The sequence below is a fragment of the Colossoma macropomum genome, unplaced genomic scaffold (genome assembly GCF_904425465.1).
Source record: "Colossoma macropomum unplaced genomic scaffold, Colossoma_macropomum, whole genome shotgun sequence".
NCBI lineage: Eukaryota > Metazoa > Chordata > Actinopteri > Characiformes > Serrasalmidae > Colossoma > Colossoma macropomum.
This window is the reverse complement of record NW_023495303.1, coordinates 1,271,498-1,298,010: the sequence shown is the minus strand read 5'-3', so window position 1 is coordinate 1,298,010 and position 26,513 is coordinate 1,271,498. Positions and strand designations below refer to the sequence as shown.

General features: G+C 41.1%; 1 protein-coding gene across 1 annotated transcript; it reads right to left on the bottom strand.

The window, feature by feature from the left end:
• Window positions 1-1,665: 1,665 nt before the first annotated feature.
• cnot9 (CCR4-NOT transcription complex subunit 9) lies at window positions 1,666-16,468 on the bottom strand. The gene is made up of 8 exons (XM_036562063.1): window positions 16,436-16,468; window positions 13,542-13,721; window positions 11,200-11,315; window positions 10,274-10,383; window positions 8,086-8,195; window positions 6,564-6,662; window positions 6,337-6,428; window positions 1,666-2,684 (listed from the first exon to the last, which is right to left on the bottom strand). Exons 1-8 carry the CDS (start codon window positions 16,451-16,453, stop codon window positions 2,516-2,518), a joined length of 894 nt encoding a protein of 297 aa, XP_036417956.1. The 5' UTR covers window positions 16,454-16,468; the 3' UTR covers window positions 1,666-2,515.
• Window positions 16,469-26,513: the final 10,045 nt, after the last annotated feature.

Below are 26,513 nucleotides of genomic sequence, written 5' to 3'. Positions count from 1 at the left end.
TTAAAGGGCCCGTATCATAGAATTATTTAACGTTAGGCTTTAAAGGGCCCGTATCATGGGATTATTTAACGTTAGGCTTTAAAGGGCCCGTATCATAGAATTATTTAACGTTAGGCTTTAAAGGGCCTGTATCATAGAATTATTTAACGTTAGGCTTTAAAGGGCCCGTATCATAGAATTATTTAACGTTAGGCTTTAAAGGGCCCGTATCATAGAATTATTTAACGTTAGGCTTTAAAGGGCCCGTATCATAGAATTATTTAACGTTAGGCTTTAAAGGGCCCGTATCATGGGATTATTTAGCGTTAGGCTTTAAAGGGCCTGTATCATGGGATTATTTAGCGTTAGGCTTTAAAGGGCCCGTATCATGGGGTTATTTAACGTTAGGCTTTAAAGGGTCCATATCATGGGATTATTTAGCGTTAGGCTTTAAAGGGTCCATATCATGGGATTATTTAGCGTTAGGCTTTAAAGGGCCCGTATCATGGGATTATTTAGCGTTAGGCTTTAAAGGGCCCGTATCATGGGATTATTTAGCGTTAGGCTTTAAAGGGTCCATATCTTGGGATTATTTAGCGTTAGGCTTTAAAGGGTCCATATCATGGGATTATTTAACGTTAGGCTTTAAAGGGCCCGTATCATGGGATTATTTATTGATAGGCTTTAAAGGGTCCATATCATGGGATTATTTAGCGTTAGGCTTTAAAGGGTCCATATCATGGGATTATTTAACGTTAGGCTTTAAAGGGCCCGTATCATGGGATTATTTATTGATAGGCTTTAAAGGGTCCATATCATAGAATTATTTAACGTTAGGCTTTAAAGGGCCCGTATCATGGGATTATTTAGCGTTAGGCTTTAAAGGGCCCGTATCATGGGGTTATTTAATGTTAGGCTTTAAAGGGCCCGTATCATGGGATTATTTATTGATACGCTTTAAAGGGCCTGTATCATGGGATTATTTATTGATACGCTTTAAAGGGTCCATATCATAGAATTATTTAATGTTAGGCTTTAAAGGGCCCGTATCATTGGTTTAAAGGGTCCGTATCATGGGATTATCTAACGTTAGGCTTTAAAGGGCCCGTATCATAGGATTATTTATTGATAGGCTTTAAAGGGTCCATATCATAGGATTATTTAAGGTTAGGCTTTAAAGGGCCCGTATCATGGGATTATTTATTGATAGGCTTTAAAGGGTCCAGATCATAGAATTATTTAACGTTAGGCTTTAAAGGGTCCGTATCATGGGATTATCTAACATTAGGCTTTAAAGGTCCCGTATCATGGGTTTAAAGGGCCCGTACCATGGGGATTATTTAACATTAGGCTTTAAAGGGCCTGTACCATGGGGATTATTTAACATTAGGCTTTAAAGGGCCCGGATTATGGGGATTATATAACTTTAGGCTTTAAAGGGCCCGGATCATGGGATTATTTAGCGTTAGGCTTTAAAGGGCCCTGATCATGGAATTTTTCAATGTTAGGCTTTAAAGGGCCCGTATCATGGGATTATTTAATGCTACAGCCAATGACAAAAGAGCAGTTGGAGGAGGAGCCACCGCTCACTATGTAGATCTGAAGGGCTCATTCTAAGCTAACGAAAACAGAACTCGTAGTTACAGTTAATTAGACACTAATGAAAACAGGGTTTTTGTATGTAGTATATTTCATGTCTGCTAATAGATCTCTTAAATCTTACACACTGCATCTTTAATGGAGGAGTACTGAAAATAAGTCGTCAGCCCCTCAGTTTACACAAAATTAGGTTCTTAATTCATCTGTACACTCAGAGCCCCCTGCGAGAAGCATTACAGTCAAAGATTATTGCATCGACCGCAGAATAATCCTTAGCGTTTTAACGGATCGTCATATTTTACGACGGGACCTTTGTGTTTTATACAGGACGTGTGAAGCTGTGAAGCAGCAGACTCCAGAATCAAAAAGCCATACATGATTTAATATTTCATAAAGCCCCTTTATGCACTGAAATAAAGTAAACACAGTAACACCACCATCCAAAATATTTTACAAAAATCAATTTTTACAACCCCTTGCAAATCCCACCCCTTCCCCCCAACCCCTGCGCACCAAGCTGTAGAATGATTCAGTTGTATTTTACAGTATTCAAATGTTTCTACCAGCTGTGTGCAAGAGGGGGCTCAGTCTGTAAGACCGTAAGAGAGAGAGAGAATGATGGAGAGGCAGGCCTTCAAAAAAACAAAAACAAAAAAATAAACAGAACAAACAAACAAAAAAAAACGATGGAGTATGTTTTGCTGCTGGCAAGTCCAGTAAAGTCCAGAACGTCCGTGGAAATTTGCTTAAAGAACCTGAAAGCAAAACGTTAAGCACCTTTCCTAAGTCTTGGCAAAAACCCCTCAAGTCTAAGTGCTCTTGAGTACAAGAACAGTCCGTGTTGTGTGTGTAAGCATGTAAAACTCCAGCTACAGAGAGATGTGTTGGCTTATGACCCTGTTTCTGTGTCAGGTTTTGGATGAGGTCTCCGTGTGCGTTATTGTGAAGGCAGTGGGATTCCGCGGGGGTCTGTGACCTGTCCTTCCTGCAGGTTCTTGACCAGCTGGGCTAGCCAGCGTTTGGTGGTGGTGTCGTCCTTCAGCACCTGGGCGAAGGTAGTGTCCTTCAGCTGGTCGGGCAGACACTGACGGAGCGCCTCTCTCGCTCTACGCAGACAGACACAGAGACAGAGATAGACGGACAACCAGACAGAGGGAGAGAGGGAGACAGGGAGAGAGAGTGAGAGAGAGAGAGAGAGAGAGAGAGAAGGAAATGCAAACAAAATGAAACCTGTGCAAACATCACTTGATCAGTGTAAACAGTTTCATCTTATTGTGGTTTATGCAAAACAAACCAGCCTCCCAAAAATATTCTCCCAGTCCAGCTATGCAGCACGCAAAGGGCTGCAACTGGCGATATTTCTGTAATCAATTAACCTATTAAACATCTGTTTTGATTAACCAACTAATCCAACTATTGTGTTCCTGTTTCAGTGGAAAGGAACGATAGCATAAAAATGGAGTATGGAGAATGCAGCTCCGTCTTGTTTACAGTCAATAATGAATATCCTTACAGTGTAAATATTTCTCTTGCTTGTTTATTTCTAATTGCTTATATTGTTAATTTTGTGAATAAGGTTTATGTGAAGGATAGAGTTTATGTTTTTTTGTCTTAGATTTTTTTATCTTTAGTATTATATATATACAACACACACACCGATCAGACATAACATTATGACCACCTCCTTGTTTCTACGCTCATTGTCCATTTTATCAGCTCCACTTACTATATAGGTGCACTTTGTAGTTCTACAGTTACAGACTGTAGTCCATCTGTTTCTCTGATACTTTGTTAGCCCCCTTTTACCCTGTTCTTCAGTGGTCAGGACCCCCATGGACCCTCACAGAGCAGGTACTATTTGGGTGGTGGGTCATTCTCAGCACTGCAGTAACACTGACGTGGTGGTGGTGTGTTAGTGTGTGTTGTGCTGGTACGAGTGGATCAGACACAGCAGTGCTGCTGGAGTTTTTAAACACTGTGTCCACTCACTGTCCACTCTATTAGACACTCCTACCTTCTCAGTCCACCTTGTAGATGTAAAGTCAGAGACGATAGCTCATCTGCTGCTGCACAGTTTGTGTTGTTCATCCTCTAGTCCTTCATCAGTGGTCACAGGACGCTGCCCACAGGACACTGTTGGCTGGATATTGTTTGGTTGGTGGACTATTCTCAGTCCAGCAGTGACACTGAGGTGTTTAAAAACTCCAGCAGCACTGCTGTGTCTGATCCACTCAGACCAGCACAACACACACCAACACACCACCACCACGTCAGTGTTACTGCAGTGCTGAGAATGATCCACCACCCAAATAGCACCTGCTCTGTGAGGGTCCATGGGGGTCCTGACCACTGAAGAACAGGGTAAAAGGGGGCTAACAAAGTATGCAGAGAAACAGATGGACTACAGTCTGTAACTGTAGAACTACAAAGTGCACCTATATAGTAAGTGGAGCTGATAAAATGGACAACGATAGTAGAAACAAGGAGGTGGTCATAATGTTATGGCTGATCGGTGTATATTGTCTATACAGCACTAAGTAACAACTGTAACCTTGTTAAGTTACAACAAGGTTAATTACTTTGTTACTTCTCTTCTTGAGTGCCTTGCTATCCTTTTGCTGCTGTAGCACTGTGAATTTCCCCACTGTAGGACTAATAAATGATTTTCTTGGAAATACAGCAATGACTATGGCTAGACCAAACAACAGAGCCATGAATAAATAAATAAATAAATAAATACATAAATACATACATACATACATACATGTTCAAATAAATCTTCAAAAATAAAGACAGGTTGAGGATATTTAAAATGTAAGTAAGTAAGATGAATCAGGCAAATAAATGTGAATAAACTTAATTTTTCACCATCAAAACTAACGTTGCCACTACGATTATACAACATAGTTTTTTTATTCGTCCTGTAACAAAATTAGTCGAAGCTACATCACTTTCTATAGTGTAGTGCAATCTACCTGCACGATTCCACATGTGAACATCAGTGCTTTTTTTTAGTAAAGAACACACAATAAAACCCACATTTCATATTTTTTCCATGTTCTACGCCTTTTTCAGGACATTATTACAGCCCAAATCAGGCTAAGACTGTTTCACACACCTCTATGGTTGTCAAAGCAGTGGGCAGTACGCGGTATGATGTGGGTTAACAGTGACGTCCCATCAGTAAAATCAAAACTGATCAATATATAGATAAATCCATGTCAATATTGTTTTCTATCAACTGCCAAAAACAGTGTTAAGAGTTGTTTCTCATCAATTTCTACTGAAGTTCTTATTGCCAACTTTTTGTTCCAAGTTTTTCGTTCCACCTTAAACGGAGCAGCAGTTACACTCTGGCACCTGTACACTCCTTAAGGTGGCATGGGAATTTAAGTAAGAAGCCACTTTCAGCTTCAGAGTTTCTTAAGTCATTTGTCTCATATGTGCATCCCAAAACACTCTGACAGTCAGACCCTGCACTGCATGGCTTTCGTGCACAAGGCCCAGAGACAGCAGGCCATCTGAAGCAGCTGACCGAGTCAGTAGGAGAGGAAACAGAGGAGCTTTATGTAAAAGGATCTATATAAAGCTAATGCTAACCCCAAAAGACCGGCCATTTGTTTACAGCCACAACCTCAAAAGTGGCCTGCTTTCGGACTAGACGGCAGGAGGTCATCGAGGGTCTGCTGCGTTTTCGTTTTCTGTTTGTAATTTTCTCTACAAAACTCGTATGTATCAAACGAACGTGTCGGTACCTCAATTACTACAACAATTATGACTATATAACTACTTTGCTATGACATAATCCAATACAGTCACTTTAGATGCTTGTATGAGTATATCGCTGCTGTCGGAACGAAACCTCGTATCTCCATTTTTGTTGTTTTTCACTTTTGGACATAATTTGAAAATGCCTGTTGCTCTTTACATTGTGTGTAAATTTCATGATGAATGGGCCGACAGAAACGGCCCAAAATGACGGGGGAAAAAAAAACTGGTTCCATTGACTTACATTAAAAGTAAAGTAGGTTTTTTCCTTCTCCTGTAAAGATACCATTTTGGAGATACGAGGTTTTCTTCCGACAATGCACGCTTTTCTTATAACAATAAACATCATATGTTAACAATAATGTCAATTTACATTATAAAAAGGGTAAGCATACTCTAACAAAAAGGATAGGAAGTAAAAAAGAGAGGTCATAAAAAAAAACAAAGAAACAAACAAAAAACTTACGTAAAGTCTGGCCGCCAGGGTCTTAAATAAACTAGTCATTAGACCAAATCTGACAGAATGTGTGAGTCTGAATTCTTAAGGAATAAGTTAGCTTTATATAGAGATGATTTGCATTAGTTGAGCTGGACATTCTCCAGCAGATGGATCCTGAACCTCGGTGCCGTTTCTGCACAGGTGTGATAAAGAATCAAAGCGTTTTCATTTTCACTGGAAACTTGACTGAAGCATTCCTGACTCTGACACTGAGCCAAAGCGGGTAACGTTAGCATGGGTTGCACTGTTTGTACCTTGCGTTACCTGTGCTTATTTGTGTTACACCAGGATTACGGTTATGACAACACTCACACCTGAGGAAGAATATACGACCCACTGCTCGCTGTCTATACAACTCAGATTCATTTTATTATAAGTGCCCATTTTGAAAGCTCACTAATTTGGCTCATTAGGAACTGGAGACATGAGGCCCACACAACAGGAAAGAGTAATAGTTGGTATTAAACGTAGCTGCTCGTAGTTTTAAATACCTGGAGTTGTCAGAGAGGCGCAGGTAACAGCGTACGACGTGCTTCAACAGCCGGGCCGAAGGCTCTTTAGACAGCTGCAGTACCATCTTCCCCTACGGCCAACCAGTCACAACACTGTTACCAACTGTGCAGTGAAATCACTAATTATCAAACACTGGGGCAAGTAAAATGAAATGAAGTGAAATCTAACCACTTAAGAACCCATCAGTGGTGCATTTCGTCCTTACCAGGATCATGGCTACGTGAGAGAATCGCTCGTAGGTCTGGCAGATGTAGGCCAGGCCCGTGTCATCCAGCAAGATCTTCTGCAAGATAAACGTTGCAACCTGCAGCACAGCAACACAACTGTTAGTACAAGTCAACTGGTCCCAGCTCTGCACGGACTTACTAGGCAGGATATCTAACAGGACACCTGGAAGCTAAAGCACCTGGGCTTTAATATCTCTGCCAAACTTACGTTAACAAATTAATATGTTGGATCATTTGCCCTCACGAGTTTACTCTAGTGCAGGGGTCGCAACCCAAATGTTAAGAAAAGCCATTTTGTCCTTTCAACAAAAATCAAACCACCTTGGGAGCCACAACATTTTATGTCCATTTTACCATCTTGGCTGTAAATACATCTCAGTATGTGCTCATGTGCTAAGATAAGAAAATATATAATATCAACGAAAACGCAGACTTACTTTGCTCTACTTTAAGCTTTAGCTCAGCTGTAGCTGCTTTTCTCGCATCTCCAGCAGGAAACTTTTCCCAAAAAGTCGGACAGTTTCTTGTAAAATGTCTCTAAACGTTCGATTTTTATGAGGCTTCTTGTACGAATTTTCCCGTTCCACCTTAAATGGAGTCTGAGGTGCCAGAATGTATCTGCTGCACCATTTAAAGTGGAAAATTCGAAGGAGAATCTGGCAAATGAAAAGCTGACTACAGCTTCACGACTATGACAGATTCTCGTTGCAGATTAAACGTATCAGGAAAGCAGCTGAGTGCTTATAAATGCAAATAAGTCGATTTGTCTCCAAACTGTCAATGTTATCGATGTTCATTTTTGTTTAATATAATTTTGGGGGATTTTTACCCAATTTTCGCCCCAATTTAGACGTTTCCAATTCCACCCGCTAGTTAAGACTCCCCCAGTCACACGATACTACCAAGGCTAGGAGGGTGAAGGCTAACACAGGCCTCCTCCAAGACCTGTGAAACCAGCCACCGCATCTTTTCAGACTGCCGCTCACGCAACGTCATTGGACAGCTGAACGCGCTCGGAGGAAAGCGTCAACCGCCAGATCTGTTACGTCAGCTAACAGACGCCTGCGCTGACTAACATTGCGTTAAGTGATGGGAACTTCTGATTTATTTAGCTGGAGCAAGGTGGTAGATTGGGGCTGGAACCAGGATCAAGATCGGGGTTCAATCTCCAGGACCAGGGCTGGTGACCACTGCATTAGATCATGTGAAGAGGCAGCCTCCAAAAAACTACCAGTTTAATTCGCAGTGACCAGAAAAAGGACCTCTAGCTATTATTTACCCACTTTCCCTGCTGCCTTTTTATCTGTTCATGAACCTATCATGTATACTCAAATATGAAAAGTAGTCAGAATCTGCATCATCAATGCAAACTAGTAACTAGCATGGCTATCTTGCATTTCCTGTGAGCTACAGTAGTGTTTGTGGCCAAACTACCCATTTAAAAGAGCCCTATTGTTGTAGAGCTAGCAATATTAGAGCATGGTGAATTTGTGACCGCACCGTCTTGGAGAGTTCGCTGCCGGACTCCATGATGCGCAGGCACAGTGGGATGATTTCTGTCGTCAACAGGAAGTTAATCACTTCTTGCTCGTCTGTTTTTACCAATGCTCCTGCGCACACACACACACACACACACACACACACACACACACAAATTTCATGTTTTGTCTTGCACAGAATTTCACAATAAAATCACACACAGATACATTTTCAATATGGGTGCAGATAAAAGCACATTTAATGCAAAAAGACATTAGTGACGATCCACTGTCGCACTTCAGATTTAGTCAAGTCAAAGTTTATTTATGTAGCGCTTTTTACAACAGGTGTTGTCATAAAGCAGCTTTACAGAAAAATCCGGGTCCGAGCCCCCATGAGTGTCGCCAATGGTAACAGTGGCAAGGAAAAACTCCCTAAGAGCAGGAGAAAGTAACACCGAGAGGAACCAAGACTCAAAAGGGGAACCCATCCTCTTCTGGTCGACACCGGATAGGAAACAGCATATTAGAATACAAAATATAAAATATTAGAATACAAAACGGGGAAAAACAGGTGGAGCAATGGTTAATTAGATAGATTGAGTTTATGCAGCAGCAGGAGGCTCAGATTTACCACTCAAATCCTGAGAACTCCTGAGAAACTGGCAGCTGAGCCGAAATTGTGAAGAGAGTGTTTTGACGTCTGGATTCAAACATAAACATGATACTGTTTTACACGCAGCTCCCGTTTGCACTCAGCTGTTCATGCACGTCTCTTTGCCTGTTTCTCCGCTCTTCTAGCTCTCTGATTGGCTGCTGTTTGAATCCCTCACTCACATCTCTGACCTTCTCACACCGCCGGACTCGTGAACATTTTGAGTCGTAAATATCAAACATGTCTGATAATATCGGAGGGGCTCTGATCGCTTAAGATTCACACATTTCTCCTCTCACACTACCAGATCATCCGCGCGTTCAGTCGATTCTGATCGAGCTCCTGACCTGGAAAATCGCTTCAGATTGTGAAAATTTGACGCAAGGGGCAAATCAGGCTTAAAATCGGCCAAAATACTGTTTAGTGTAGACCCCATCTCCATCGACGTTCCAAGCAGCTGAGCTGATACCAAAAGGTGATGTAAAATCACAATAGGCTGCTGATTGATTGGAGAGAATCGCTAATCACAAATGCTAACACTAACTACCAGTTAGACCCTCGCGTGTCGCAACCAGAATCATCTCATCGTCTGAACTCAGTTCGCGTTGCTATGATGACCAGCTACACTGAGGAGGTACTGTATCTGCAGCGTAAGAGTCGAGCCGAGCCAGTACCATGCAGCGCAAAAGCGGCTAAAGATGTATTACTTTGACTGAAAAGCTCACAACTTGATGTCTCTGACTTTAAATGATTATTTCAGGCTTTACAGAGCGACTCTCGGAATAAAAATGCCAAAAATTAAGGTCTCACTTTCACAACCTCATCTAGATGCTTTTTACGTGTTTCTTTCTTCCCCTGCATTTCATTTGTTCCCCCTGAGGTCTATTACAGGGTTTTATGTACCAAAAACAAGCATATATCATTTTCACATGAGCACTTTCCAACCTTTATCCCTCAGAATTGGCTTTGGTTGCGTTTACACAGCAGGTAAAAGTGGCCCAAATCTGATCTTTTTCTTCATATGTGACACAGATGTGTGTCTGTGTGTCAAAGAACAGTTAAAAGTCTGAAAGCAAAGTTTAAAGAATCCGAGGACGCGAACCAAAGAAGTGACCGCGCCCTTTTTACGGCTCAAACACATTCTGGGTGATGAGCCCAGCTGTCAGTCAGTGAAGCTTCATGATGGCTCCTGTGATGCTGGCGAAGATGAAGCTGATCCTCCGGGAGCGACTGGCGTTCTCTGGCAGTCGTGATTGTTTACCTCTGGATGAGCCGCGTGAAGCATTGATCTTTTGCGCATGTGGCTCAGTTTGGCAGCTGATCTGTTCAGACTGATGTCGCATACAGATCACATTTAAAAGATAATGTGAACAGCCAAACAAAAAAATTGGACTTGGTGAGAAAATCAGATTTGGGCCAGTTTTACCTGCTGTGTGAACACAGCCTTTGTTACCGGGTTTTTAAGATGTATGTAAACAATCATTCAGACATTCATCATTAGATGCAGCCTAATTGTGTATTTGAAATGTTCTGTGAGAGAGGTTAAGGCACGTACCGATGACTCCAAGGCTGGTGAGACGAAGGTACTCGAAGGGTCTCGTTTTACTGACGGTGTGCAGGAATGGATACAGGAACAGGGGGATGTGGGCTGCCAAAAACGCTGATCTAGAAGAAACCAACACATAGAGAGCTGTTCAAAACTTCTGAATGCTGAGATCACAACAGCGATGGACCAGATGGACTTGTTACTCAGAACTGATGTTTTCAGAGCTGTGTGGACGCAAATCTTTTCTTTTCAAATCTGACCTGAGTCACTTTCATATGTGCTCCTAGATCGGATACGTATCCGATTCATGGCCATGTGACCTTAATGTGACGCTCAGATCGGAATTCATGTGCTTTTTTCCACTGCGCCATCAGTCAGCGTTACTATGGCAGCAGCGCTGAACAGAAGTTAAAGCCTGTAAATGGTGGAAAAGCAGCTCATCTCACCTTTTTCTCCTTCGTCTCGCTCTAATAATGAAGCTGAGAGCTGATCAGAGTTAATTATCTTCACAGTGAAGCTCGTTCTGCTCATTCACGTGACGTTACTGAGTAGGATGTGCGCATGCGGGTCATTTCAGGACGCGGTTCGTTCATATTAATGACAGATTTGAGTCACTTACCTAAATGAGTGTGAACCATCGTGTTAGAGAGATCGGATTTGAGCAAAAAATCGGATTGGACCAATGAGGCTTGTAATTCAAACATAGCTTCTATATATTGTTCCATTACACATGCAACTGGCCAGTGTTCTAGATATAAAGCTACTTGTGAACTCCTCAGGAACGCATGCTGTGACATAATTAATCATGAAAACAATAACACAGCACTGTATCATCCACGATGCAATGGATGGGACCTGCACACTAGTGACATTAGTTTTGTTTTAGCTACAGTACATGATATTTGGCCTTTTTTCCTGGAGTGTGCAGCGCTTACCGTGTCTCTACATGCGAAGCCACACACTGCAGCAAAGCTAAGGCGTTACACACTCTGTTGGACTGGTGCGCCGTCAGCGTGGGAGGGTTAATGGAGGGATAGATGTTCACTATTTCCTGTTAAAAAAAAAACATCAAAAGAAAAATAACCATCAGACACAGTGCTGGGAGAATCAGTCACATATCTTACTAGCGGTTATGATGACAGTCTCACAGATACAAAACTGTACACATTGGTTGTTGGTTTATCTGTTAACCAACCACACTTGTTAAACTGTTACACCATTTGTTAAATCAAAACTAAATCTTGCTTCATATGCGCAGCAGCTGAGTGAAAACTCTTCAGGACAAATGTCACAGCTAGTTTGTTCATGATAATACGCTGGGTTGGTTCTCTGTTCCCGGCACTCTGCACTGTGGACGTTCACACGCTTAGACTGTTTCAGCATTTCAAGCTCTGAATTCTCAGACCACTGAGTCACGGTTTTCTGTGTACTTGGGCTGTTTCAGCATCTGAGCTGGACCACTGAGTCATGGTTCCTTTTGCATATGTGAACACGCCAAACAAACTCAGACCCTCTAAACGCCCCCAAAAACGAACCACACTGAGACCACCTCGAGTTCGTTTGTAGTTTGTTTTGTGGTTCGATTGATTTGTACATTGTAAAAACAAAACGGCCCCAGTCTGCTTCAGCTTTGCTATATGGTGAAGACCTCGAGGCTCGGCGCACACACAGCCACAGTCTTCAGCACTTCAGCAGGTAAAACAGACCAAGGATTTTAAGCTGCTTTCATCCCGAACGCTGAATGAATGAAGATTCACCGCAGACGCAGAGTTTTGCCGGGTGGAGCTCAGTGAGGAGCACAGCTGAAAACAAAGCCCACCACGGCAGACCCTCTGGGTCATTTTTCTAATTTTGCACAGTGCACTTCATACAGTCGTTTCAGCGCGGCCAATAGGAGAGCAGCAGGCGGGTCTGGTGGTTCCTCTCACCACCTGAAAGGTCAGAGTTCTCAAGAGAACGCTGCCCACTTTGCGAGCACTGCGCCCACCGTGAGTGCCACGAAAGGAGTCTGAGTTCTAATGGAGTTGTGGTCTGAACAAAAAGTGGTCTGAGATCTCAAAGGACCAGAAAGAAAACTGAGTCCTCTTTATAGTCCACTTACATTGTGAAAACAAAAAGAACTGAGGTCATTTGCAGTTGGTTCCCTTCCATGTTCACTTTAACAGAACTCGGTTCGGTTCTTTTAAGACGAACTATATGTGAAAACACTGAAACTCGGACCTCTCTAAGCGATCCCAAAACCAAACCTCTTGAGTTGGTCTCAGTACAGTTTGTTTGTGGTTCCTATTCTGGTCTGACTGATTTGTGCACTGTGAATACAACACGGTTTCAGTCGTCTTCATGTTTTGATTTATGGCAGAACCTCAAGGCTTCCCATACATACACAAACTTCCAGCAGGTGAAAGCAAACTACTCAGATTAAAGGCTGTCCTTGGTGTGATCTGACAGAGAGACAGCAGCACTGACACTGTAAAGCAGTAAGAATCCATCTATTTTTACAGTTTTTACAGCAGTATTAAATGAACCCCCCTCTTGTAGTGAAATTATTGTAAAGAGTGGCTTATTGCTTTCAGAAGACGGTACGATATACAGTGTAATAAAATGCATATGAAATGTATTTATGCATTTATTAAATACAATGTATTTATGTATTTATTATATATGTATAACGTTACATTATATCGCGTTCCATAACAAATAATTCAGATCAAAGATTTCTTGAACATAATCTGTTTTATGGTTTCTAACAGTTTGGTGCTATTAGAATATTTTTACCTTTGGTTAGAACAGGGGTCGGCAACATGTGGCCCCGAAGCCGCACGTGGCTCTTTTACTGCTCTTTTGCGGCGCCACGCAGAACTTGATTTTTAAATAAAAATAAAATAATCGTCCTTTGCAGTAAAATAAAGCTCTGCTGATCGTTCAACACAGTTTAACAATAAATGGTCTTAAACACTGGAATTATTGTAGACTAATAAAGGATTATCTTATCTTAAACGGACTGAGACCCACAATTTTTGGGGCACCACTTTTCAGTGGTTTGGTGTGCTCCTGTCACACCTGTCAAAACAGACTGAACTAAGGAGAAACTTTGACTGGTCCGCACAAAACAAGGAGTCGCGTCCCAACCCTGGAATTTGTTTCCCAAGTAGATTTTGTAGGTGCTGAACATCGGCTTTTTTGCGAGTGTTCGCCATCTATGGGTTCTTACCCTTTTCATCTCAGTGCAAATACACCAAATAAATACAAATCAGCCTCAAGACGTCCACGTTTGTACCTGAAGGAGTGCAGCGATGGTCCCACACGAGTGCCAGAGCATCGGGGCCAGGTCAGTGACCGATTCCCGCTTCTTGCTGAGCTCCAGAAGCGCATTCTCCCGCGTCTCGGGGCTCGACAGCTCATTGATCCACTGATAGATCTTCTCGCGGTCCACCTGCGCCAGCGCCGTGCTTACAGCCTGCATCGAACACGTCAACACATGTCAACACGCAGTAATGCGAAAATGGTCTAAATCAGAAAAGGGCAGGTCAATACTTAAGCATCAAAACTACTACTGATCCTGATGCTTTCTTTTTTTTTATATACATTTTTTTAACCTGTAATTCAATATTGTTTTTTTGATTACAATTTGTGTATATTTGGTGCTGAAAAAAGCTTTCAAGATAAAGTAAAGATACTAAGACACCATAAAAGATATAAACGTTATAAAGATAATAAGATACTAAAGTCATTGCACTGAGTACAACGAAATTGGGCAGCAATGCTAACTGTGCATAAGCAACTACAAATAAAAGAAAAATATAAACTAATAAGAAATGCAAAATATTAAAAAGAAAATACTATTTAATTTAAAATTATATAATTTAGCTTTACAAAAATAATACAACTTAAATCATTTAAAATGATAAAGCAAGGATGAACATAAAAGAATGTAGCAGCTATGATATTGCACATTTATGGATGACAGTGACTTTATTTGCAAATAGTGCAGTTTAAAGAATAAATAACCATAAACATGCCAATGAACATAAACATCTTTTAATGCTTCTTAAGTATATTTTGCATAGGTGCAGATTAAAGATTCGCTACCCAGCCTGAGCCCGACACAGCCCAACAAAAAAAATGGTTTCAGGATGATTTTTAATAGACGTAAGAACTTTGTTAATTTATTATTCATTTTATCTTCACATAATAATCTTAAATCAGAAACAGTTCATGTTTGATGCAGCATTAATCCCTTAATTTGCAACAGATTATTGAGGTATTTAACTTTAAGCCCATTAAGTCCTATAAATTATTTAGTAACTGTAGCCCTTAATTATAACAGTCTACTTAAGCTGTCGGCCTCAGATTTCAGTTAACTTTATTGCTATTAGTCACAGTTAGCTGTTGCCTTCAGTTAACACACAGTAGTTTCACTTGTTGCCATTAGTTAACACTACGCTGTGAACACTTTAATAACAGGGCCTGATTTCATGAGATAATATTTTCTGTTTTATTGTAGTGAATCGAGTAGATATGATTTATTTTTAATTCTTTATGTGATGCAAACTGTTTTTACACTTTCAAAGAGAACCCTTTAAGGGTTCTTTGGTAAAGGAAGTAGGATTTAGAACCATGAGTTCTATATAGAACCAGTTCTTACTTAAATAGCTCTTCAGATTAATGGAGAATGTATTGTATACGTTTCCATATGGTGCCTTTTTGAAAATGGTTCTATATAGCACCAAATCGGGCTCTCCTGTTGTTGTTAGAATCCTTTTTGGTTCTATATAGAATCATTTTCAAAGAAATTTCACCATGCAAAGGACCATTTAACCTCTTCAACTCCTTGAGACCACCGGTGGTTCCAAAACGCACTTCGTCATATTCTTCATAACTTTCATATTTCATAAGCTACGTTCTAAAGGTGGGGGTCGTATGAGAGCTGTAACTGTCTTCTTTCCTGTCAAATAGATAGGGTGATGTAATTTTAAACCCTTATAATAAAAATCTGGGCTATAAACTACAAACAGATGGCGTCTCTTCAGTGATCTGCTCTGTAAACATTATTTTTATAGAAATAATATAAAGAGCGTCTAAGATTTTTGGCTTTCAGCAGTAAATTGTAAGCATATAGCAATATGTGTGATCATAAAACACATGTTCTGTTAATTTGAGGGGAGCTTTTACAAAAAAAATAAATAAAATAAAAAATGTACATTTATTTCATGCAGTTACTGAATAATTTGCCTTACGATTTGGTCATGTAAATTCAGATAGAAAACCAAAATATACCCTGGAGAATAAGTTAAGCATGTAAATGGTTCTTTAAGTGTATATGGTTCTATATATAACCGCTGTCTAAACTAAAGAACCCTGGAACAACCATCTTTTTTTAAAGTCTTCTTTAGTTGTTGACCTCAGACTGGACAGTCAACTCGTACCTACTGCTGTAGGTTAACTAAGTTACAGTTAGCTGTTGCCCTCAGTTAACGCACAGCAGTTAGCCAGTTTTGCCGGTTGCCCTCAGTTAACACTAGACGCTCTAATAACGGAGCTGGACATCGATTGATAGGATTTGATTCAGCTCATTTTTATTTTAGTGAATCGATTAAATATGGGTTAGTTTGGTTTACTGCGTGATGCAAACTGGCCAGGAACTTTCTAGCTAGTGAGGCTAGACTGTTAGCTGGCAAATTAACGTCAGTTATTCTTATACAAAAGCTCTGATTTCAGTGAAAATATCTGGAGTACAAAAGAAGATTGTTTAAAGGTAAAAACAGCATAAATTAAGTCCACAAAGTCCAATATCCTTCGCGTCACAGTGACCGTTGGGAGAGTTTTAGCGTTAGCTAGCTGGCTCGCGCACACAGACCGTACACTATAGCTTGCGGGGCTAACAGATAGCGTTAGTTAGTATTAGCATTAGCCATCTGGCCGGCCAGCTTATGATTTAAAAATCTTTACATTGGTCACTTTACGGACCCGCCATGTAATAATGAGCTCTGCAGCACTGAAAAAAAACCCCGCTGCATCAAACCAGGCGGTTAAAGTTTGCAGTTCCAGCTAAAAGTAAAGTTTGGCGCTAGCGCTAAGTTAGCTACCCTGGCTAGCAGGCCGGAGGCAGAGTCAGCGGTATAACGAAGGATAAAGTGGTGAATAAAATGAAAAGAACGCCGCATAACTCACCGCTCCTGTGGCCAGCATCCTCCAAAAGGGCTGTCTATGCTCTTTCAGTACCTGTGGAGAACCTTTTTCAGCCGAAAACAGTGAAACTTCCCTCTTTCACATGAGAAATCCTGTCTGTTGTGTTCAACCGCTCCGCTCAGAGTTGCAGCGTCCAGCAGAGGGCGCCAGATCAACTAGGTATAATATTATGACCACCTGGTCTGAGTGAATCAGACACAGCAGTGCTGCTGGAGTTTTTAAACACTGTGTCCACTCACTGTCCACTCTATTAGACACTCCTACCTTGTCGGTCCACCTTGTAAATGTAAAGTCAGAGACGATAGCTCATCTGCTGCTGCACAGTTTGTGTTGGTCATCCTCTAGTCCTTCATCAGTGGTCACAGGACGCTGTTGGCTGGATATTTTTGGTTGGTGGACTATTCTCAGTCCAGCAGTGACACTGAGGTGTTTAAACAGGACAACAAGCATTTTCGAATTGTCCCAAAAAACTAAAAAACACAAAAATGGAGATATGAGGTTTTGTTCCGACAGCATATGTACACCATGTATCACCATCACCACCACTGTAAAGAAATCTGACTCGCTAAGTTTCTCTACAGTGAACCGTTTCACATCAAACCACTGTGACTGACTTTGTTTACATCTCAGTGATTGAATTATGCAGAAATCTAAAATTTGGTGGATCTTCCCTTTAATGACTGACTAATACAGTGAAGCTGTAGAACATGCAGGCGCTGTTTCAGCAGCACCAGGTTCACTAAGTGTAGTCAGTGCGGTTAAACAGCTCCACCTAGTGGAAATGTTTGGAACTGATTAGTTTCATTGTTACAAGCTTGATCTCACCACAGTAGAAGAACCCTTTTGGGTGCTATATAGAACCCTTTACAGAAAGTTTCTATACAAAGTGTGTAGCTTCACATTTAGCACTGACACAATCAGACACTAGTACACTCTTAAAAACGATGGTTCTTCAAGGGTTCTTTAGTAACAAAAATGGTTCTATATAGAACCATGAACACTCAAAGAACCCTCTGCATGGTTAAAGCAGGTCTTTGTATCATGAACGGCTTCTTCAGATTGATGGAAAGCGTGCTGTATATGGTTCTATACAGAACCTTTTTGAAAAGGGTTCTTCTATTGGTACAGGCTTGACATCATAACAACAAAAGATGCATTTTTGGTGCTGTATAGAACCGTTTTGAAAAAGGTTCTATATAGAACCATCTAGAGCACATTCATGCACATTCTCCATCAACCTGAAGAACCCTTTAATGATGTAAAGAACGCTTCAATTGTACAAAGGGTTCTTTGTTTATGGTTCTATGAAGAACCATTTTATTTAGTAAAGAACCCTTGAAGAACCATCTTTTAAGTGTGAAAATGAATTTAATCATTTTTAAAGTTCAGTTTGAGCACAAACGTGAAAAAATGTATCAAACCGATCAAACCATACAGATAAATACGTTTTATCACTTAATTGATCATAGAAATCTGGTCATTTGGTCAAACGTGAGTATCGATTTTTAACAAAGCAACATCGAAAATATTGTGAATAAAAGTGAAAATGAAATTTAAACAGATATTCATTCAAGGCAGTTATACAAACTACACAAACAGTCAGAAAAGGTTCTGTGGCTTTATTATTATTACAGTGTGGAATTTAATAAACTAAATTCCTTTTCATACAAAATTTGGGTTTGAATGGATTAACAAGTAGCTACTTGGTTCAAAACCACAGCTAATAAATCTATGAGAACAATAATAGAACCAAAATATTAAGAACCAAAGTAACGTTAATGTGTTAATGTTATCCAGTCGATCCTAAAACAGACGCTAACAGTTGACGCTAACATGCTAACTTAGGCTCAGTTAGGTAGCTAAGTTGGCATCAAAGCTACTTACAGAATGAAGGTTTGTTGGGCTAACAGCTAACAGCTAACCTAGCTTAGCATTAGCATTAACACTCTTCAAACGAGCTGAAATACAAACACAGCTCTGACCGTCAGTGCTGACCGGCCTCAGTGGGGGAACTACGCCTGGCTCACTAGCTCAGCTAACGTTAGCTCTCCTGACTGACTAAACTGAGTAAACGAGGCTGAAACCACCTTCTTAGCTAAGGTGACTCGAATTTTCCCGTTCCACCTTAAATAGTTCAGCAGTTACATTCTGGCCACTCAGACTCGCCTCAGGCACCTGAGAGTAACTGCCGCACCATTTAAGGTGGAACGAGAAGTAGTAAATATGTAAGGGGGCGGTGGAGATCGTATCTGCAGTGTCTGAGATTAAATCTCAGATTTAATCAGTTAGAAAATAAAAGCATCTCACAGTGAGAGCAGCGTTTAACAGTACAAATACATGTAGCGTCATTATGCCAGTAGTGAGCTCTGCTGCCTGAAACAGCCGCCTAACACGATATACGCTGTAGAAATGCAGGCTGTGTCTCAAATGGCTTCAAGCTCCCTCTGTAGTGCATGTCAGACGATGGCATCTACACCGAAAGAGTGAATTATATGTCCAATAAGAAGTCGTGCAGCCTGTGGCTGAATCCCAAATGGCTCTGTGTTTTACATACAGCGCCCTGTTTGGATGTTGAAGCTATTATTATGTGAGCTACGCAGTGCACTAGATAGGGTGTAGGGAGCGATTTGAGACGGAGCTAAAAAGAGAACGCGCTCGTTCGTCCCGCTGAAACTCTCAGCAGTGAACAGCAATAAACTCCAACCAGCACCGATAAACATCGCCGAACGGCTTAGAAATGATCAACAAAAGCTAAGAGTTTTATTTAATGGGGTTTATTCATACACACACACACACACACACACACAGACACACACACACACACACACACACACACATATATATATATATATATATACATACATATATGTATGTATAGTCTGGTTTCCATGGTAACCGAGCAGCGTCTATGACGTCACAGAGGGGCGGAGCTTGCCTATAAATAGCGGAAGTTTTCAGCCTCGCGTTCAGTCGGATTGATGACCTCATAGTGTTCGGATGTGCGACGTCATTTATCCGGACCCCGAATTATTCTGAGACAGAACAGCGCGGATCTTCTCCCGGACAGAACCAGATAAAACGTGAGTACAGTTTAAACTCATTTACACCTGAAGAACCAAATCAGGACATTAAACTATGAAAAAGAGAAAAAGAACCGGAGTATAGATAGAGAACCGAAACAGAGATAAAGAACCACTATAGAGAAAAAGAACCGAAACAGAGATAAAGAACCACTATAGAGAAAAAGAACCGAAACAGAGATATATAGAAAAGGAACCACTATAGAGAAAAAGAACCGAAACAGAGATATATAGAAAAAGAACCACTATAGAGAAAAAGAACCGAAACAGAGATAAAGAACCACTATAGAGAAAAAGAACCAGAATATATATATTCTCTCTCTCCCATTTTCTCTCTCTCTCTCCCATTCTCTCTCTCTCTCTCTCTCTCTCTCTCTCACTGTTCTATTCTCTCTCTCTCCCATTTTCTCTCTTTCTCTCTCTCTCTCTCTCCCATTCTCTCTCTCTCTCTCTCTCTCTCTCCTGCTGGTTATTATTTTGTGTATTTTATAATCAGTTATTAGTGTTGTTGTAATTATTATTGATGTTATTATTACTAGGCTACTAGTACTGTGAGAACAAGAACTGTGAGGGTCTAAATGAATGTTTTAGATGGCTGTTGTAATTGAGTAAGTATTTAAATTCCCTGATTTCTTGTTTTTTTCTGTGTTTTAATATCTCAGGAGAGTCTAACATGGCAGAGAATGCTCTTCGTAACGCAGCAGGTTCTCACTCAGAGCCTGGCGACTCTGCTAAGTCTCAGGACGTCTCCCGTTTCCTACAGAGCCTGACTGATCGGTATGTACTCAGCACTGAGTGGTGCAGCCAGGAATTACTCAAATGTACACTGTCAAATACAAACATACAAATATCCAGCACAATGTACAAATGTATTTACAAGTACACAGATATGAAATATACATATGAATGACATTACTATGCATAAGGACTAAAACACATATATGGCATTTATTATGGCTTATCTTCCATTACAGCTGTGTTGTTAGCTTTCAAATGAATTATTAATGTTATGGTAACAGATCTGAATCCTGATTGGTTACTCCTGGGTCTTTAGCCGCTGGTAACCAATAAAATGTGATGAAACAAGCTAACAGACATGACATTTCCCTCTAGGGTGGTTAAATAGACAAGACTCAATAATGATGAATTTGTTGACATTTATGATCATTTTAGTGCAAAAGTCGCTGTCTCTGTTACATCAGCACTAAATGGCTGTTCTGCATTATCTTTTATCTTTCAGGCAACTACAGGTGATGCTTGGTAGAATGCATCAAATGGTGAGCTTTTATAATTCAAATACAATTAATTTATATTTTTATTTTAATATCATTATTGTGAAATCACAGCAGATGAACCCTGTAAGACAATGCTAGTGATGACTAATACTGTCAATATGTTCTTTTGCTTAAAGTTTACGAGGGACGAAATCACGACAATGAACACGGACATTGAGAAGATCGTGACCACATTGTCAGAGAAAGTCATCATTCCAACAATTTATGAAGTTCTTAATATGGATGCCAGGTCGCTTTTCCTCACGAGACCAGGGTCTTCAAACCATTCTTTGGAGTCAGTCATCAAAGAAGTTCTGAATGCCATCGTGAAGACCATCATTGACGCTCTTGATGATTCTCACATGTGTGAGCTTCGTAGAAATGTGACGGAAAAGACTGAGCTCCTGGCGTCTCCATGTGGGTCAGTTGAGCTCTGTAATTTGTCACTGTCTGTTGAGCCCAGTGCTGAGAACATGACATCCAAAGACCAGGCACAACTTCAGGAATGTGCTAAAGATGTGATTCTTGAGGTTTGCACCATCTATCGGGCCAAAGAATTCAAGAGTGCATCGGATTTGTCTTGCCCTCCAAAGATGTGTGCGACAGATCTTGCTGAATATTTGCTATCAGAGCTGGTTGACATGCTAACGTCCTCTCGGAGTTCATCGATCAGTGATGATATCAGCTCTGATCCAGGCTGTGGTGGAAGTGACAGCATGGCTGATAAATCCCTCAAAAGAGCTAAGTCCTGTCATAGAATCCCCAGCCTTATGAAACTGACCAATATGGCTTGCAAGATGGAGACTTCCGTTCCTGGACAAACTCTGAAGAACGCGTTCTGGTATGCCAGAATCATTGTGGATGAGCTGTTAGTCCAACTGGACTCATTTACAAAGTCCGAGGTATCTGAGGATGCTCAGTCAGTACTTGGACAATGTACCTCTGATACATCACTCATATCAGAGTTGCTTGTAGACCATTTAATGGCATACATCCAAGAGGTCTCAGGTTCATCCTTCGGAGACCGCATACCTGCCACTACTCTGGATTGTCAGGTACCTTCTTTCCGTCGAAGCTTCTCAGCTAAAAGCTTCCAAAAAATCCAGAGTCAGGATACTCGGACCAAGGCAGCTCAGGAAGTGAGTAAAATCTTACTCGAGTCTTCAAGCTTCCTTGTGAGTTCTCCACGTTCCCGGCGTGCTCACACAAGCCAAAGACATTGCAGTGTGGAACCAACTCCTTCGGAATGCTTGGTTAAGGCATTCGACCTCGTCGACTCCGTCATTGATGGAATTTGCGAACATCTGGATTCTACACCAGATGGTTTGAAAGAAACACGGTCTGAAGCTTTGGGTTGGATGGAATCAGGTGTTGATGTCCCTGAGGAGATTCTGTGGTACACTGCATGTAGTACTTACAACAGTGCCATGAGACACCTCAGGGATTTTTCTGCAATGTATCAGCAGAAACCACCTAAGGTCGATCCTTTAGAGATCAGTGTTGGGGGAAGTGTTGGTAAGATATCACACCTTGAAAGACCATCAGTGATGGATGAACACGAGCCACCCAAGAGCAGAGAGAGGGTTTCAATGGCCTCTTTACTGGACACCATGATGGCCTCCCTGGGTTTACTGAGCTCAGGTCCTTTTAACTCCCTTGAGGAGTTATCTGCAGCAGCAGAAAGAGTTGAGGATCTGTTTTTGACCACAGCCCCTCAGAAGTTCGCCAACATGGTCCGGCTCATACTGACAGACAGATTAAGTTCTCTGAACATGTCAGCATCTGTTCTACAGCACTACCCTTACCTTCAACGACCCTTTGCTTCTGAGTTTTTTGTTGAATTTGCAGACAAGGCGGTGAAATGTTTGCTCAGGTCATGCATTGCCCCTCGACCAGCTTCTACCACTGCTAACGACATTCCAAGTCTGGTGATGCCCTTCAGAGTCACTCCTGAGAGCTTTGAGATCTCAAGACCCCCATCTGAGATGTTTGCTGACAAAATGGATCTGTTCTCTGAAGTAATCGTGAACAGTGTGATGGACAAAGTGTCAGCATTGTCTGATCATGAGTTGGATGCTGTGGATTCAAATGTTGAAGAGACATCTGGAAGTGATTCACACAGCTCTGAAGAACTCAATACATCTCCTCCAACCATTTCCGTGGATGCTCTCCGTTGTTGCGTACGTGCAATATTACAAAAAGTACAGGAGATTTCATCCACTGGGGTCCATGGATCTCCTCTCTTAATTGATGAGGACCAGGTCCAGAATGTTACCGACATGGTCAAAGGAATTTTAGCTCTTTTCACTGCTGTCACAGTGGAAGATGGAGAGCATGCTCTCAAAAAACTTCACCGCTCCATCATTGATGCTGTGTATGAAGAGCTTCTTCAGAGAATGAGATCTGAAAATCAGCTCATTGAAGCAGTAAAAGCCCAGAGTGAGCTGTTGGCAGGATCTCTGGCTGTTTCCATCGTCAGGGCAATTAAGAGTGCAGACCCTAAAGACTTGTACCGTCCTGCATCGGTTGAGTCTGGTTCCTCTCCCACTATCAAAGAGGAACCTTTGGTCTCCAGCCAGACCACTGATGACGTTTTCGTATCAAGCCAAGTCTCAAGCAGAGGCTCGCTTACGTCGCAAACAAACGATCATGCCATCCTGGCAACTTGGCTTGTTCTTCGGACTCTGGCGCAGTCAGCAGCAACTTCATCAGACCTGAGAAAAGAAGCGAGCTCGAACGATCCGAAAGAGCTGATTGAGAGAATTCTCAGCGAGTTCTCTGCATCCTCTAGTGCTGCAAAGCTGGAGGAAATTCTAACGGGTACGTTTCTTGAGCTCCTTCAAAGGTTTGGTAAGGAAGGTTCTCTGCACAAAGCTTTGGACCTTCGAGACTCTGCATTTGACGAGGCCCTGATGACTGCCTTACGGAAGCATCTAGATGCAGATGCTTCAACTGCAGGGCCCGAAACAAAGAGGCCGAAGAACATAAACTTGAAGAAGCTCAAGAACATCTTCCATATCAAGATGCCAAAGCTCAGCATCTTCAAAAAGGTAAGAATTAGTTTTAATGTTGTGCTATTTTGTCCCAGTAACATTATGTACATCATATTATTAACATGCTGTTATATGCAATATTAATACTAACACTTTGAATTGTGGTGAGACTTAAATGATTACAAGTTTGATGATACGATCAATTTCTCACATCACAGAAATCCAGAAAGGACGATAATGCTGGGCATACATCAGATCAGGACCATTTGCAGAGTCGCTGCACTGCTGATATGAGTAAGTTAACATGGTTAATTAAATTCATGTGTAGTTTAGATTTAGTGAAGTTTGAGATAAATGGCAATATAACTTTAAAACAGGCACTACATATTTAGTAAAACAGCCATTTCCATTATTTGATATGCAAACACTGAATGTGAAATCTTCTTTCTGCAGGTGGATCCAGTAGTGTTCCTTCAAAAAAGGAGAAGCCTAGGAGAGCGTCCATTTGTTCCAGGATGTTCTGCTGGTTTAGGAAAATCAGCTGCCTTGGGCCCCTTTAAACTTATTCATTTCCATTAACCTCTTCATAGTCTCTCTTCGTGCTCCCGTTAGGCTGAATCCTGCCAGAAAACAAAATCACCTATCACTGTTCTCCTGACGACACCCAGGTTTACTTCACTCTCTCTCAAAAGACTGTGGTCCCATAGATACTTTGTGTCAGTGCTCAGAGCAAATCCAGTTGACCAGAGGAGGATGGGTTCCCCTTTTGAGTCTTGGTTCCTCTCAAGGTTTCTCCCTCTTGCTCTTAGGGAGTTTTTCCTTGCCACCGTCGCCCTCGGCTTGCTCATCAGGGGCTCGGACCTGGACTTTCTCTGAACCTGCTTTGTGACACTTGTTGTAAAAAGTGCTGTAGAAACAGATCTTAAAATGAGTTAAAGGATCTGTCAACATTTCCTCCAGATAAATCAACACAGAAGTTGTATTACTTGGCAATGAGGAGGAAAGACTGAAGGTCAGTGCAGACTTCAGAGCTCCAGTATCTAAAGACTAAGTCAGAAACCTGGGTGTACCAACAGATCCAAATTAAAGCTTTAATCCAGCGTGAAATTTTGTTTTAATTTTAAATTCCCCAATCAATGCAGGATGTCAGCCTTCACCTGTTAATCCTAAAACTCTGTTTCTTTACATAGACTGTATTCAACATGTAGCAGAAACAGTTTTGGCCAAACCAATGAAATATAAAAGTCCTTCTGTGGCTCTAAACCAGCTCGCCTGCTGCTTGAAGCTGGAATCGGCTGCCAGAAGATCTCAGATTTGCCCCTAATTCGTCTTTAAATCTTTAAACTCAGACTCTTCTTTTTATCTTCTGCATCTTTCATACTTTCCGTTTAGACTTTACGCTTCTTTTCAGTTCATTTTAGTTTGTTGTTTCCCCCTTATTTTATTGTACAGTTTTTGTTTTGTTTTTATTCATCACTTTGTAAAGCACTTTGAACTGCCCTTTTAAAATAAACGTGTAATAAATAAATTTGCTTCCTGAAATCTTAATTAAACCTTCATAATCATGATTGACATGAGGAGAAAAGGTTTTTACCTTCTGTTTACATCAAAACTGTCTGTCAAAAACAGAGTCATATGCAATTTGGGTCTGTCTGTCTGTCTATTTATCTATCTATATATGTATTTATCTGTCTATCTATGTATCCATCAATCTATCTTTCTGTCTCTTTGTTTCTTCATCTGTCTATCTGCCTATATGTCTATCTCTCTGTCTATACATCTATCTATTTATTTCTCTATTTGTTTGTCTTTCTGTTTAACTATACATGTTTATCTGTCTGTCTGTCTGTCTATCTATCTATCCCTCTATCTATCTATCTATCTATCTATCTCTTTACTATAGATCAGTCTGTTTATCTGTTTGTCTGTCTGTCTGTCTGTCTTGCAGATGTATTGAGTCAGAGGCAGAAAACAGCAGCTCCTCCTCTTTGATCTTATTCTAAAGAGCTGCTGCGTCTGTTTAGTAAATCACGACACTTTTAACTCCAGAAGAGTTTTTGTGACACAGAACATCGATAACAATAAATCTGCACCAAAATCTGCTCAACATACAGTCATAGAATCACAAACGTGCCAGTCGCTCATAAACACGGTGATGTTTAATGCAGAAACCTTTAGCCAGTGATGTATCAGATGTGGCTTACAGGCAGACACGCCCCCTCACAGTCAAATAAACAGTGACAGAAACAGATTAAGGACTAAACATGTAGAATCAAGAACACAGGAAAGATGGGAAGATTAATAATCATATATCCAGTAAATATACAGTTACTGTCTGTTACATTAGCAATAAAACGGCTTTTCTGCATTTTTCATCCTTTAGGCAACTACAAGTGATGCAGGACGGAACTAACAAAACACTGAATTTCTATATGAATGTTATTATGGTTGAGGTGAAATCACAGCAGATGAACCCTGTAAATCAAGGTGTTGTGAACACCATCGTGAAGCCTGTCGGTGGCGCTCACATCTTTGACCTTCTCAGCAATGTGAGGGAAAAAGGTCGAGCTCCTGGAATCTACATGTGGGTCAGTCGAGCTCCTTCATTCGTCACTGCCCACTGAGCCGAGCACCGTGAAACCCAAAGAACTGACGTCCGAAGACCAGGAAATACTTCAGCAATGCGCTAAAGCGGAGATACTTGAGATCCTCT

Excerpts from the sequence above, each read along its gene's own strand:
- cnot9 (XM_036562063.1), bottom strand. Across the intron at positions 10,384-11,199 it reads GCTTCGCATGTAGAGACACG|ATCAGCGTTTTTGGCAGCCC; the intron begins GTAAGCGCTGCA and ends GGTTTCTTCTAG. Across the intron at positions 8,196-10,273 it reads CACCAGCCTTGGAGTCATCG|GAGCATTGGTAAAAACAGAC; the intron begins GTACGTGCCTTA and ends GTGTGTGCGCAG.